General features: G+C 41.0%; 1 protein-coding gene across 1 annotated transcript in view; it reads left to right on the top strand.

The window, feature by feature from the left end:
* Nucleotides 1-16,492, top strand: part of fbxl17 (F-box and leucine-rich repeat protein 17) — a 200,032-nt gene that overhangs the window by 171,844 nt on the left and 11,696 nt on the right. Inside the window, exon 10 of the mRNA XM_046387748.1 lies at nucleotides 9,683-9,825. Coding sequence (XP_046243704.1) covers nucleotides 9,683-9,825 — 143 coding nt within the window. The remainder of the gene's footprint in view (nucleotides 1-9,682; nucleotides 9,826-16,492) is intronic.

Here is a 16,492-nt window from a genome sequence, read left to right as displayed (position 1 = left end):
CAGTGTTGACTTGCCAACACATTATGTCAAACTGAGGGCGTAGGGCCAACACCACTGTCTTTAAATAAACATAAAAATAAAACTAGTTACAACAAGATGGAATTATTACAGGAATCACATACTTCAAGTTAAATGTCAGTGTCTGTAATGATGTGCCTAATTTCAGACTGATCATCCCATAAAGAAGTGAAAATTTATGTAAAAAAAATCCTTTAAGCTTAGGAAATTTTGCCTGTGCTTTTAGGGTTTTTCTGTGGGTTTAGGGTTGGTTGTATTTGACATGAGTGGTCAAATAGAAATTTAGGTTAATCTTTTTTAAGCTCAGAGCTGAGACAAGACCTTATAATTCAGTTTGCTGGAACAAAAGGAAGACTTACCCTACATGGCGTGGTATTATACATAGTGTTGTTTCCTGACAAGACAAGATTTTAACTGGTCCCAGCGCCTATCAGGCTGCAGATTCATGTCTGCTGTGTCAAGGTCATATTTTCTGTTACTATTCTTATTGGTTTTAGGGTTCAGGGAAGAAACTCAAGCCTTTCCTTAGCAGAGTACGCCTGTTATTAACGGTCTACTAACCTAATTGTTGTGTAACTAATTGGTATTGGGTCATTTGTTTTAGGGTTGTTTCAGGGGATAAGTAGACCCCTAATTAACACACAGATGAAACCACACACACATACACACACAGAGTCTTGTGATCATAGCACTTTGGAGGGTTTTGTCAGGGGCAGGGGAAGAGGAAGTGTGTGTCTGGTTAATGATTCCCGCTGGGTTAAAGCGGACAAAGTGGACTGTTAAAGACTCGAGATAAGGCGAAGAAACAGACTTAGCGGCACTTGGAGAACTGACTGTGTGTATTTGACAGAGTCTCAGGGGTATTTTGAGAGGGGAAGGGTAAAAGAATGAAGTGCAGGCATGGCAAACAGCTAAAATTAAAAGGACGAAAAACTGTCCATGGATGTGGATGTCACCATCTTCCTGTCTGTCAGTGTTGGTAATGACTGCTGCTTCAGTTAGCTCTCTGTTTAGTTTTTTGATGATCACTAAATTAATTTCTAGTCACAGTGTTTATACATGCATACAGAGATATTTTTTTTTCTATCCTTCTGCCGTGTTTTTCTTCTTTCAATCATAAAACTAAAAGAAATACCTGCCAGACAAGTTTAAATAATATTAACATTGGCAGAGAATGCCATGGCATGTTAACCTGTACTCTGTCGAAGCAGTATGCAAGAGCAGCCAGTTTCCTTCTGGATCTTAATAAGCATGATGTAAGAGAGGCCCATTTCTGGGGTCTGGATCCAATAGTAGCGTGTAATTACCTTTAAGACCTGCTCCCCTTGCTGAAGGATTAGCTGTAATCCATAACCAAAGCTATAACTATTGCTACGCTACGTTAATTCCAGTCAGACGCATGCAACATGCAGTTCAGTGTCGAGGACGCTGTCTGTCTTCGTCTCCGTCCCCTGTCGTTCTTCCCCTTCGCTTCCTCTCCACTCCTCACTCACCTTCTCATTTCAAATTGAAGTTGTTAAGCTTTATGCCCCTCCATCTGTGATGTCAAAATTGGAGAGCAGTTTTCCTGTTGTACACAATCCAAAATAGAAAAAGAGCGAGAGAGAGTGATGGAGGAAGAGACAGAGAGAGAGAGAGAGAGAGAGAGAGTGAGCGAGAAAAGGTGGCGAGATTAATATCCTCAAAGGAGAGGTGCGTAGGAGCAGAGGTGCTGTTGGTTTGAAATAGAGCTTAATATCCTGCTTTGACTGCTGATGGGAACCTCAGTTTGTGTGTGCATTGAATCTATTTTCTACTTGTTGATGTTGTCTTTGAAGAAGTATGAAGGTATAAAATACGCTATTTCCACACAAATTGTACACTGAAGAATACACACAGACTTAATCGCAGATAATGGCTCCTTTTATAGGAATCACTTTGTATTTATAAACCTGGACCCCAGAGCTGCCTCGTTCAACATGTTAAACAGAAGATTTGGAGTCTTACCTCTGTGCAATGTCGTTCTTACATGACAACAATTGTGTTGCATTTTTATTAACAGAGAGATCTTTTTAATCAATCAAAGCATAGACAAACTCTCCCGAAACCATGAATCACTATAACCCACAACCCAAACTGAACTATGCACGAGAATACCTCTTACTGTGTGAGAGGAGGAATGATGAAACGGTGGAAGAAAAATCTTTCAACATTCAAAAAAAAAAACGGTCTGTGTTGTGACAAAAATCTGGTGCTTGTATTGAAAAAAAAGCTTTGTTTTGTGGATCATTTTCAGATTTTTTTTGAAAATAATGACAGCAGGAGGTAGGTATAACAGCACAACTTGACACAACAAAATACAATACGGTGAAAGTGTCAGGGCCGCAAAAATCCCACAAAACCTGACCGTCCTGCCAAAAAAATAAATCTAATCTGTCTAAACAGCATCAAAACTCCTGACAGGCCCACAGAGGTTACATTCTTTATTTAAAACCTTTTTGACCATTTACCATCAAACCATTTATCTTTCCAAAAGTTTCTCTTTTAAATAATGCACCCTTCATACATCTGGAGCGTGTCTCACTTCTATCCCCTGCATAGAAGTGAGACACGCTGAATACCAGTATTCTGTTTCACCACGACGTCCACACCTTTTCAGTCGTCTTCGTTACACACATGGCACAATCCTTCTTGCACTGCACAGTGTTGACACTGGATGTAAATCTAATAAGGGCACATGGATATTAGAACTGTGCACCCTTGACATAAAATCATAATAAGGGGTAGAAGTATTTAAAGTTCTTAAAAGTGTTTGAGTGAGTACATCCAGTTGGAACTCGTTCTCCAAACGTATTAAATTCTCTTTTAATTGCAGAGAATTTACTGCTCTTATCTTAGACTGTAGTATGTCCGACCAAATTGAGTCCTAATGAATAATGCCAACCTGTTAAGTGTCCCATTGATGTGTGTGTGTGTGTGAATCGGTGACGAGTGCTTGTTCTCTGCTGTGAAGGAAAGCCTGTTGTAGGTCACCTCTGTGATAGTTCCATCTCTCCTTATCACCCCTTCACTCTGTCTATCTGTCCTTGCCCATCACTCTTCCTCTCTATCTCTCTCTTACGCTGTCACTCACTCACCTTTCCAATCTTCCTCTCCAAACTTCACATCCCCTCACCAAGGTTATCACACACCAACTACTGAAACAGTCTGTGCGCGTGTACGTGTGTGTTTAGGTGTACTATTTTCAGATGATAGACCACCATAAGACATTAAAGTCACTTTTTTTGTTGTACTGTCTTTACCTCACCACTTAAACATTTTGGGGTCTGCTGATTGCCTCCATTTTTCTCTGCCTTTCTTTCTCTCTCTCTCTCTCTCTCTCTCACACACACACACACACACACACACACACACACATACACACACATGCCCAAAATGCACATAAAACCATACAAGCACACACTGCCACAAAATGGTATGTGTCAGCTGGTTTACATCAGATCAGAGGCTGATTGGGAAAATGCCCATGCCCTCAGTGCTCACACACACACACACACAACTAGACACACTGCCTTCTCCCTGCCCTCTGGCTAATTAATTTCCCAGATCGAGCATGTCCCACCATAAAGTGCTCTCCCCCTTCTTGTGTCGCACTCAATCTGTTCCTCCTCTCTCCTGTGTCTCTCTGCCAAGCCTGGCTCATTTCAGTTCCCTTGGCCTTTGATTGCGTTAGCTCAAAATGTCAGGGCAAAGAACGTCACCTCGTAGAACCTCTGCCTCTCTCATTTTCTCTTTGCCCTCTTTCTTTGTCTTTATATGTGCAGATTTTTAAAATCTTGCTCAGAAGATAGAACTGAGAGTTTTTTCCCATCTAAATAGAGGGATTGTCTGCATGCCTTCCTTCTGGTTCTCACAGATTTTAATTTGGTTAATTCTCATCTCACCACGGGCTAAAGCAACAGTCTCCCTCCAGCGTGTGCTTCAAGTGCTTTATTTGGTATGCTGTTTACTGCATTAGTTTTGGCTCTCTGTGTGACCTCAGACAGTTCGTCTGGGTACTTTGAAGATGAGCATAGTGTGTTAATCAATCAGATGCTTGGCCAGGTCGAACAGGCATCAAAGGAGTTAAGTGACGTTCACATGGTGCTCATGGAGGTCACCGGGTTGCCTTACAGCATTTTTTCTCTCGTATGATGTATGTGTGCTCATGCATGTTTGCACACGTGTAAACACACTCCCGTGCTTTGTACCAGTTCTGCTCATGTTTACATCCGGTACACAAATCAATGTCATGTTAAGCACACACTCGGAAAGACATGTACATGTAAGTGTGTATACATACTGGCTCACAGAGAACTGAACCCAGAATGTAAATTCAAGTCCTCTACTGCACAGTATGTACATTTTTGGGTGTGAAACAAATTGAGAAACATTTCATGGATGAGATAATTAGACAAGAATTTCTGTTTTTGGTTAATCCTGCATCTTGACACATTAGGTGTTCTAATACACATTAATACCTTAATGCCAGCTTTGTATAAACCAAAGCCACAAAGCAGTGCTGATAATTGATTTGTGACATTTAGCACTGTGCCCTAATACATCAGGAGATATGAAAAGTATAGCAATTAGTACTGTATAAACGACACTGTAAAATCTCAGATAGCATGTGTCATATTTATGTTGTCTCACCCGTCTACATCGTCCAGTTGCCCAACCCTAATTATAGCATGAAAGGTGTATCAGCGAGGCTTGCAACGCTATTGGCATTTAATACTTCTTATTAGAAGTATTACAAAATGCATGTCACTGTTGGGAGTAAGAGTGTTGGAGAAAATGTGAGGAGAAAATGCAGACTGCGATACTCGCTTTTGCATCCGTTGGAATTTCAACAACTTAAAAGAATGAAATGTGGAAAGGAGTTTTCTTTTGGTTTTGGGTGCACAGCAGCACAGTAGAGAGGGCAAAGCCGAGGCCAAGTTTTTAAACACAGCACAAAGGACCGAGTCAATATCTTTCACATTAGACGTGACAGTTGCGCTCTCTGGAATACATCAGCTATAATAAGCCTTTTTTTTTTTCCTGTTGTCCCTGCTGCCATATTTATACACACACACAATCTACGCACACACAATGACTCACTGTAAATCTTTACCTTATACCATCACTTCTTTGGTAAGCAGTCTGTCTTCATCAGCAGCTAAAATATGGTGTATAAGGTTACAACAGACAGGCATGGGGATGGCTTCAGAGCAATAAGACAGCAGTAATGGCACACCATCATTTAGGAGAATGTAATAAGTGAATATCTAATAAGCCTGTAAAAGATGCTTAACCCCTGTAGCTCTGGGGGTCAGGTATAGAGATAGGAGAATAAGCTGATTAAGTAAGGTTTCTTCTCACGTTGCGGTCATCACAGGATTGACCAACTCCTGACCCCGCTCTCAGGAGTGTGGTTACCTTAGCCCAGAACCGCTCCTATGTTTGGATAAATCCACTATTTATGGTGTTTGATAAGAGCTTGTGCCTGATATGGGAAAGTAATAGGTTATGAATCTCAGTCTGGAGGTAATATAGGAGTTAATGGAACACCAAAGATTTAGGGTTTTTGCTTGGTTATTCACCTTTGCTCAACATTTGTCACCTTGGTTCAAACTGAAAGCGATGAGTAGTGCCTTAAACTATAATTCTAATATCTGGGAAGGTCTTAGTGACAGAATTCTAAGGCATACTGCCACTAGTGGTTGCAAACTGTGGTTTTGATAAAGGGATACCATTCTCCTAGGCACTAAATGTTCCATGACACTCTTTATAATGATCTGTTGATTGATTTGCGCTTTGGTAATTGATGGACAAGACAATATGTTGGCCTAAATCCCAGGAGATGCTTAAGTAAAGTGAAGCAGTTGGTTTTAAATGCTGTTTCCTGTATGATGACATAGTTTTATCCACAAATGACAGATCTGGTCAAAGATAGATGAAATGTGACGTGCTTGAAATGAATGATATCCAGGATTTAGGGTCAATCTCTGTTTTTCTCTGCTTCTTTACACACTAAAGGTGGAGTGTACACACACACACACACACACAGAGCTAGATCCTAAAGCCATTTTCAGGCAGGGCAGCAGAGTGTGTCCTCATTACCGCCTGTGAGTGTGTAGTCACCCCTCAGTCACAGCTCTTGCTGCCAGAATGGGATTTTCCCCCCTCTTTCCTCCTCTGACTCTTCCACCTCTTTTTCACCTTAACTTCTCTTGCATATCGCTTCATCTATTTCTCAGACAGAAAATCATTATCAGTCAGGAAAGACAATTTCCTGCTCCTATGGTCCTTTATACACTGCCAGTCAAAAGTTTTTGAAAACCATATATTTGAGCTTTTTTTTTTTTTTTACTTAAATTTCAAGCAATGTAATTGTCACTTAATTGCAACTACCTTAACAATGGAACTGAGATTTCTAATTTTATTTGAACGTCATTTACGTCAGAATTAGCACAGAAATATTAATCAGTTTAAGTCACCACCTCGAGCCTTCAGCATATTGTATATACAACTGAGTCTAGCATTGTCTGTGTGTAGGAAATTTAGGGTTTGCTACCTTGCATGTGGCTTTAATTTGTTGACCTTTCCAGTGGACATGCCTTCATCACAGTACTATGCTGTATGCTGCTATGCTGCGAGTCCTTTTACTACACAAAGATTTAGCTCTTGCAAAACTTCTCGCACGCTCAGTACTTAACATGGCAGACAAATGTCAACTCGCAAGGGAATACTACTCTAACAAATGGCAGATTCTGTAACACATCGCTTGTGCATCCTTATTAGTATAGTGTTTTATACTATCCAAATGCATCAAAAAAAAAAAAAAATAGAAGAGCTCTGTTTGAAAGAGCATGCTTTTTTTCATTTGTGTAATACTTGTCTGTGCTCATGCGCTCTATTTTTTTCAAATGAATTTACTTTATTACATTATTTTAGATTCCACTAAAATTTCACTAGCAGCGTATTGCGATGTATGAATCTGTATCTATTTACACGTAACTATGCACAGATGCTCTCATTTTTGTTTCTCTCTCTTAGAGTTCCATGGTTTCATAACGAGAAGAATGCATTTTCACTCATACAAAATAATAGTGTGATTGTAGTGTTTTCTACATGAATAAAACACCTCTTCACATATTTTTCTTTGTGTGCTGCACCAGTATCTTGTAAAACAAAAGCACTGAGCTCAAACTGCACTCTCTGTCTTTGACAAGGTGAACAGAACTGTTCGACTTTAGTTAAAAGGTTTTCTCAGAAAGCTCCTTTCCTTTGCAAAAGTAGCCAACGATTTCCATTTGCCACCGGCAGCAGCTTGAGTTTACAGTCCCCTGATAAAGGATCAAAGGAAGAGGGAGAGAAGCAGAGCACATACATGGACATTAGTCTGTAATGGCGACCAGATGAACTTGTTGATTCAGTACTAAACAAGTCTAAACAGCCTCACACTTGGCTTCATTCTGACAAAGGCATTATCTGAATCTCCAGTTTATCAACTTGAGAGCTTAACAAAATGTTTATGATTATCAGCTCTTCTTTTTGTCCTTGCAGCTACCATCAAACTGCCATGTTTTTATGGGTTTTTTTTTTCAAGTCTGTAATTGAATAATTCAGATTAGGAAGGTTTTGTGAGTGTAGCACAATCATCAGGAAATGCATGGACAATGTATTCACTTGTGCTTCTTATACATTCACTATGGAAGGCACCTGGCTGCTTCCATCACCCTCACTTTCGTCAGGTTGAAATAAGTTAAGCTGAAGGGGAAGAAACTGGGGTTCAGAGTTGGTGAGGGGGAAGTAGAGGGGGTTCTGTCATTTGGTTCAGTTAACTATGAAGCTCTCCTTTCATATTTGATCTCTTTCTGCCCTTAAAAAACACCAAACTCTCTGCAAGGGGCTTTTAACAGCAGCAATATGTGCATCTTAAAATCAGACATGAGGTCCAAGTCCAGGTAATTGAATTTTGAGATCATGTGATTGGACATAACAAGTAAAGTAGAGGTGTCTCCATTTTTAGAATATTTTCGGGGTAACCAGTCATAAAAAAAAAAAAAAGAAACAGAAAAAAAACCCAGAAAAAACATGGCTATTACGACTGCCATTAACCCATCTGGCCTGTTGGAGCTTCTTCCCCATGTGCCGTTTTACATTAAACATTGTGTAACTTCAAAGCCACGTTACTGCCTGCTTAGCCATAATGTGCCATTATGCATGACATCCAAGAGCATACTGGAGTACAAAAGGAACCACATGTGGAGCACTCCAAGTGCCCAAAGCTATATATTACATATGTTACATACAGAGGATTTTGTGCTTGTATATGCATGCATGCATGTGTGTGTGTGTGTGTGTGTGTGTGTGTAGAGGAGATTCTACATTACATCGCTCCAGCTGGACAGGAGGAAATAGGGTTAAATACATGTAGTTGATTCAAAAAGTATAAGATTATTCATTTCCCTTACCCTGTGGGAATAAGCTCCCCTCCACACTGTAAGCATACTCTTGTATACATGTGTACACACACACACACACACACACTCACACTCTTGCATAGTGGATCCTATCCACTGTGCAGGATCATCAGCAATCTGCTGGTTGCATGTTATTTGATACTCTAATATGTGGGGGTATTTTGAAAAGTGATAAAGGGAGACGGGAAGAGATTCAACAGGAAAAAGTTTGTTAAAATAATTTTATGCCTCCTTATTAAAGTGGAAATGTTTGATTCTCAAGCTTGTTTGCGAAAAAGTTTAAAGTGAAATGGATTCTGCAAATGAGAAAACAACATCAGGGCTAAGTAACTATTTGAAGGTGCTGTCAAAGGCTTACTCTGTCTTTGCCCTCTTCCTTTTATCTTTCTCTCATCCCTCGCTCTTCCTCCTCCCTTCTCACTCTCATTAGTGATGGTTGTGAGAGAGTGGAGAACAAAGCGCAGGCCCTGCCAATTGATCACCGTGCAGCACTATCAATCGACTGGTGGAGCGCAGGTCTCCTCCATCTGCCCATGGATTGACGGGTTAAAGATTGATGGGGAGATTGTTGTGTCTCTGTGTGTGTTTGTGTGTTAATGCAGCAAACCTCGTCTTTATTTGAGCTAGATTACAGAAGATTTAATCTCATCTTGTTTGTCAGGTGCGCATTTTAATTTGTACTCTGCTAAATAGATACATTGAGAGAGTATCGATAAGAACAAGGTGTGTGTGTGTGAGGTATGTATGGTCACATGGTGCTTGGTGTGAGAAAGCCACCAGACACTAACTGGTATTTGTTTTGGTGGATACGCTTTACTTTGGTACGACAGCAGCAGTGAACAGACACACAGAAAGTCTCTCACCCAGACAAGCTCTAATGGTTGAATCCTGCAGCAGTCTGAACAAGCATGGATGTGTGCGACATGTGTGAGTGTGTGTGTGTGCATGTGTATTTTCAAGGTGTTGTGTAAACACAGGAATTGTGTGTCACAGCTGGCCAGATTACTTGCCCTGGTTTCATGCCGAATTTCTGCGCGTCTCTCTGGGAGGATGATGCTGCCGCATTTGCATGAGAAAGGTTGTCAGACTAACACCTTTCCTTGTTTCTCTCGCTCCCTCCCTCTCCATTTCACTCCCCCCTCCCCCCCCTTCCCATCTCTCTTCTGTGTCCACAGCGCTGATAGCCATAGGCCAGTACAGCAGCACCATAGAGACTGTGGATGCCGGCTGGTGTAAGGACATCACAGACCAGGGAGCCACACAGATCGCTCAGAGCAGCAAGTCCCTCCGCTACCTGGGCCTCATGAGATGTGACAAGGTAACAAGGCTCGGCCCAAAATGTCTGCTGCTGTCCAGTTTCTGAAGCGTGCTCTCAAAAGATGCTTCCAGAGATGTTTTTGGAACGTGTTCTGCAAAACAAAACTGAAATAGTTATTTTTTATTGACTTAAAACTAATTTGCAAAAATTCTGATGATTGTGTGGTTGATTCATCTTTGCAAATCAAATCTGTTTGAGTCTCAACCAAAATAAGAAATTTAAAGATGTCACCTTAGACACCTTGGATGAAATTGCAGCGGGCATTTGGACCGTTTTCCTGACCTTATGTACACTGAACAATCAAGAAAAATTACTGTCAGATGCCAAATAAAAAGCATCCAGAGGAGATAAAGGTCAAGGAGGAGGTCATGGAGTCATCACAACCTTGTATGTGTAGTACATAACGCAATGAAACAACATTCTGCCAGGATGCTACGTGGTGCCACATAAAAGGAGTGCACATAATGAGTTTAAAAATAAAAAGCAAAATACACCCATTTAAACATGAAACAGTTCAATCACAAAGTACAACAGTGCAATAACAGTTTAGACAATAAAACAAGATGATACAATACAGTACAATATGGACAAGAGACAGTGCAGAGTGAAATGTATGATGTGTGTGTGTATGATGTGTGTGTGAGGTAGCTAAGCCACTGCCACCTGTGCCCCCAGTATGTCTGTGTGATCACGTTTGATTCAACCTCTTGGATGAAGTGACATAATGACCCCTCTTGTACAAACTTTGAGATGCCTCTGGGTGTGAGGGATGGCTTATCCAGAGTCACCCTTAAACTCTCATCTGGCCTCTTACTCATTCATTCCCTAACCTGGGGGAGGCACCTCATCAGTTGGTTTGGTGGAACTCCTACCACACGCACATGCATCCACTTAGCATGGGATCATTCAGCCTGACATGAGTGGGATGAGGGCAGACAAGGAACGGAAAGCGAGCAGCTGCCTTAACCTACAGGTTTTAGTCTGTGCTGATGTTGTACAGCCTGGTGTGTTGTACCGTAGCTTGGTGTACAACAGACCGCGATCCCACTGCTGGTGGGCCTCCATATGGTGACTGTAACAGTATGGTTTAATCAGCCTTTTGTTCTCAGGTTTAGGCTAACATTTTACATTTGCGTTCTGGGCTGAACAAATGTAAAAGCTCTCTGCCGAGCAGTAAAAAATTGCAAGTAGAAGTTGGCAGGGAAGCAAAGAAGGGAGGAGATATTTTGACTTATAGTCAAGGCCTTTCACCAGGTTAGGAACTCATCATTTTTATTTCTTCATTATAAAATCAGTGATATCTGTGTGTCGTGGCCTCCAGGTTGACCCTATGGATTTCTCTGATAAAAATGCCTGCCCGGAGATCGTTAAGTGCGACGAGAACATCAGTGTATCATATTTATCTATTTATGCTGTAATAAAATTAAAAGGTATGAGGATCTGACGGTGACCCCATATGTAGGGTCTCAGTGATGAAGCGGTGTACTCGATTCACATTATTGCGGACATGAATGTGTATCTATCATATTTATCTTGGAGTAATAAAGAGTAACTGCATTACATAGCAGGTGATCACTTAGATTCCATTTTCATTTAGTCCTCCCCTCCTGCCTCGCCGACTCAGTGACCCAACAATCGATATCTACAGCCATGCTAATAAAAATCTGTTCTGGAATGACCTACATCTTTACCGAAATGACAGTTTTTCTTAGTTCCTCTCCACCGTGTGCTTTCATGCTCCTGCCCTTGCGACGAACACATCCACGCATCGCTCTGCTCTTATTTTTCTATCCATCTTTCTCTTCACATGTCATATTCACACTTATAATTTAGCCTGGAGGATGGAAAGATAAATAATTATTCTCCCTCTGCCCTGAAGGGGGAATTCGGGGATGACATAGCTAAATAAAGCAGTAATTGGTGCTATTAGAGTCGTAATGGAGTGTGAATAGAGCAGAGAGAAGATTTTGACAGTTTCCAAGGTCAGATACATTACCAGCTCTGAACCACAGAATTAATTCACTGCATGCTTGCCCCCTTCACCCATTTCTCTGTCTTCTCTCTTCCGCGCCCCTAAAATTGTGTTTAGCATTGCAAATGAACCTCATGTAGTTTAATGGTGAGGATTTGTTAGGCTTGTGTGGGGAAAAAAGATCAGCCCACAGCAGCTTCTTTCTTTGTTGTTGTTGATGTTGTTTTTCATTATGTTAGGCGAGAAAGGGAGTTACAGTAGATGAGGTCAGGTTTCAGGAGGAGACAGAGAGAGGGATGGGGGTAATACGGAGTTCGCTCAGAGGGAAACAAATAAACAGAAATGGGTTGTTATTACCGAGGTCACGGCGAAAATGAGAGCGAGCTAAAGAGGTAAAAAGGTGAGAGGCAGAGACAGACCAGGGGAACTGTGGTTATCTACAAGTCAGCCCCGGGGCAGCAGTGACAATGCTCTGCCTCCTCCCCACCACCTCCTCATCCCTCGGACCTCCTGCCCCTCCTGCTGTCCTCGAGATTCTTCAGTCGCCTCAACCAAAGATCTGTGCTTCTGTTTATCTGTCAGACATCAGACATCTAATTAGATTTTTTTTTTTTTTTTTTACATGTTTTATATTTAGGCATTTACTGAAGCTGATGGCCCTCTCCAAAAACAACCTGCAACTTTGCTTGCATGCAACTTTTGATATAATGAGAAAGGTCGCTGTGACAAGGTCATTTTTGGCCGTTGTCTAATTTCTGTCATTGAAATGGCTCTTTGGCCCGTTGGCCACACTTCTGCTTCACTTACACACTACATTTAGTAGAAAATCCAACTTAAAGTCCTCCAACCAGTCAAAAGTGCATTTTTCTTCTTGTTCCTACTGTTGAAAGTTTGAGTTTCAGTGTGCAGTATTGTGTATGTGCACAGTCTGGCAGTATAGTCAGACTCCTGGGCTGTTTTTACATTCACTGCTGAAAGTGAATGTCTGATTTTAAGAAGTGGGACTAAAATTCTGATTTGTGAGCTGATCCTGGTTCGATATTCAACTTACACACTTCAAAATGCATGAAGTTAATGGTAAAGGATGAGACATCTTGTGTCCAGCAGTTGCAAAATTAATTGCAAAATTATTATTATTAATTGAAGAATTTTTGATGAAGAATAAATGGATTTTAATGTGGTAATTTTTTATGTATGTCTTCACACATGTGAAGGGGATCTTTAACAGTCATTTGTGGACCAGCTATAAGATATTAGTCCTCTGACCACTGCTTGCTGAAACATTTTAAATAGTTTTGTAGTCTGTCGTCGTCTCTCTTAAATGAATCAAATCAAGTACTTAGTGAAATTGTTTTTGGTATGGGCTGTGCATTCAGTTTGGTCGTGATTTTTTTTTATTTTTTCTCATTTGCATTTGACAATTCATCCTCTAGCAGAGTTGTATCATGCTTTATTTGTGTATCACAGCAGTAAGATCCGGAGGCATGTCCAATCCAATCTCGAAGCAAACTAATCTCATCTCTGCGCTTAATGCAGTTCTGGGAAAACGCAGAAGCTCGGGGATAACTCTCAATTCCACAAGGTTCCCACATAATCAAAGTCTTGTGCAAATTACTTAACTTTAGATTTCTCTCAGCCACAGCTTCTCTTCTTTATTTTGACAAATCAGTTTGATTTTTTTTCCTCATGTCTCATTTTATTAAATTCTCCATTGTTTAAAATGAAGGCATAGCTGTGCTTTCTCCATGTATCAGTTTGTGGATTTCTTTCTCCCGCTTGGTGTTGACAGCGTGAATGACCAACGTGGAAAGCTCAGCTGTACTCTTTCTAGTGAAGAGCTTATTTTTTCTGAGCTCATACTTTGATCAAGAACTGTCTTGAAGGTTATTTTCTGTGATAAAACATGAGGAGGTGATTCTAGGCAAAACTATTTTGCTGTGGAATGTGTTGTCTATTAGATTTGGGTGGTATTTTTATACGACTGAGCTTAATAGATTGTAACTGGTCTTAGCTTGACCTGTAACAACCCTCATTTATTTAGCTCAGCCTGAGGATCTACACACTTGACGAACCATCTCAATATTTACCCATCAACCATTTACTCTCCGAGCCACATACTGTAGCTAAGGGGTCATTGACAGTGGCCCCAACCCGAATTAATTTTGCTTTGCCAACCAACCGTGAATGTTTGCACTGCAAAAATAAAGTGTTATGTTATACACACTTGCACACTTTGGTCGGCTTTGGCAAGTGATTATTTCTTGTGAGAGCTGTGTTGACAGTGTTTTGGACATATTGCAAATACTCCAAAGTTAATATTTCCCGTACAAGGGCATTGCTTGGTTTCCATTCAGGATGTGTATGTTGCAGAAATTTAGTGCAAACAAATGCAACATGGTGGTAGAAAAAAAAACAAAACAGACAGTAACAGTAACAGACATCCTCCTTACCTTTTACAGCCTAATCACCGTTCGGACCAGGCTAAGTCTGTCTTACATATGTTCAGGTCTGCAGCCTACATTTGGCTATTTAAAATAAATCATGGTTTGATTTTCTCTCTGTTATTTCTTCTCTCCCTCCCTTTTTTTTTTTTCCTTCTGCCCCCTGAAGTTTCCTTCCACACAAACTGATGTGGAGTTAAGTTTCAGAGTTGGTCCTGTCAGTTTCAGACAAATACAGTGTTGTGATAACCCTGACACATAGTGCGGACAGCCCAGTCAACCCTCCGCCTCAGCAGCACAGCTCAGTCCTGTGTAAATTTGTTTGGAATTGTCAAAATGCTGGGAATTGTAATGTAACAACTTCCCCGAATGTCACAGGACTTTGAAAGTGTAGAATTCATTTAAGAACTGTTAACAGGATCCATCTGGCTCTCCTCGTGTGGAGCTTTCTGAAGGATCGATTTCCTCCGTCACAGTTTATACAAACGTGCTTCCGTACTGTATACATTTTACTGCCAGGCAGCCTGAATGGTGTGTCCACTGCCATTTGGACTGATATGTAGAATTTTATATATGTGTGTATAAACATATATATTTTTTTTCCACTCTGTGCAAACATAGACCTGCCACGAGCACCGATCTGCATGAAGTCTATTTGATTGTCAGGATATTTTCTTATTTAGACTCTCCTCTCAGTAGCAGAGCGATGTACTATAAGTTCCTATCCTATGGAATGTGCACGTTTGACTTTTTTTCTTTCCTCTTTACTTCGCAGCGAGTCTGTCTGAAGGATTTCCTTTCCGTCTCATTGTGTTTGTACGTGCTCAAATGCAACGTGTCTGTCTGTAACTGTGTGTGTTCTCCAAGAGGAATTTATGTTATTTGCTGTTAACGCAGCTCATAATGGAGCATTGAAATCAGAACCCCTCCAGGCCTGGGCAAATGCCGTGCTCCACCAGCCTCAAATGATTACACCCGTCTGCCCTCAGGGCCGAACGACCCCCGTTCTGACGAGAAGAAAGAATGCGATTGATCCAGACTCACCCAAAAATAATCAAATCAATTCATTTTGTCCCTTTTTCAGCTGTGACTCTGTGCCAGGCTTTTGAAGTATTCAGCTGAAAGACTCAAGGAAAAGTGCCTTAATCTTCTGAAAATCAGATTTTTATTTTATTTTTTGCTCACATGTGCCAGTGCGTGCATCTCGAAGAAGCCCGACTCCCCAGTGAGACTACTGTTAAATGTTAGATCCTCTCTGTGGGAGGAATTCATCTTTCTACACTTAGACAAACACAATGGAACATTATGTATTAGTCCCGGCTATGCTTTTCGGGTGGTGAAACTCGCAATGGCGTCAGAGGTAATTTTCAACTAGAATTATAGCAATGTTATAACAACATTCTGCTCTTTGGACTGGGCAGACACAGAGACGCAGAAACACAAATGCACATAAACATGCCAAACTCACACAAATTCACCAGATGCTGATGCTGAAACATTTAGAGCTTTTTGGGCTAACCACAAAATGAAGTCCAATCACAGGAACGGGGATCCAGTGGTGAACAGTGTAAGTCATTGCATTCCTTATCTTGACACCGTTTTCTTGGGCCCTCTTGGCCACCCTGTGAACATTTACGGCGTTCATTCTCTGTTGTGATGTATCACTTTGAGGATTTTAATCTCTGCTTGGCCTCAGTGGACTGTTTGAAGCATTTTCACAGCCTGCTCAAACGTACCTCGTTTTCCCTCTCATCCTCTTGTCCATTCCGTCTCCTTGCCTTTTTTGTTTGTCTTTGTCCTCCTCTTCATTCCTGACATCTTTTTCACTTTCCCCCATCCTCTCGTCTACCCCCTCATCTACCGTCCCCCTCCGTCTTTTCCACTACTTCATTAGAGTGAAAACAAATGGGCAGTCCAGGTTGTGAAACAGAAAGAGGAGCAAACTCACACAGTCAGCACGAAGCCCGACTAGGAAAATAATGACACTGACTGCTACTGGCCCCTTCAGGGACAGCTGGTCGAGAGAGTAAGAGTTATCATAGTAACTGAGGAGAAGTAAAAGGAGAGGTGGCCTTGAGGGAAAAAAAAATGAAAGATTGATTTAACAAATGACTCAAAAAAAAAACAACAGAAAATTTAGGTAAAATTACATGAAAGGAAACAAAGTGAATGTTGGCTATTTCCTTTACAAATGGCACACCAAATAAACGTTTTGTGTAAGCAGTTTTGAAGCGTGCTCCCATTACCTGAGCTG

Source organism: Scatophagus argus, chromosome 4 (assembly GCF_020382885.2).
Source record: "Scatophagus argus isolate fScaArg1 chromosome 4, fScaArg1.pri, whole genome shotgun sequence".
In the NCBI taxonomy this organism is placed as follows: Eukaryota; Metazoa; Chordata; class Actinopteri; family Scatophagidae; genus Scatophagus; species Scatophagus argus.
The sequence above is the reverse complement of the archived record's forward strand: the minus strand, read 5'-3'. Positions and strand labels throughout refer to the sequence as shown.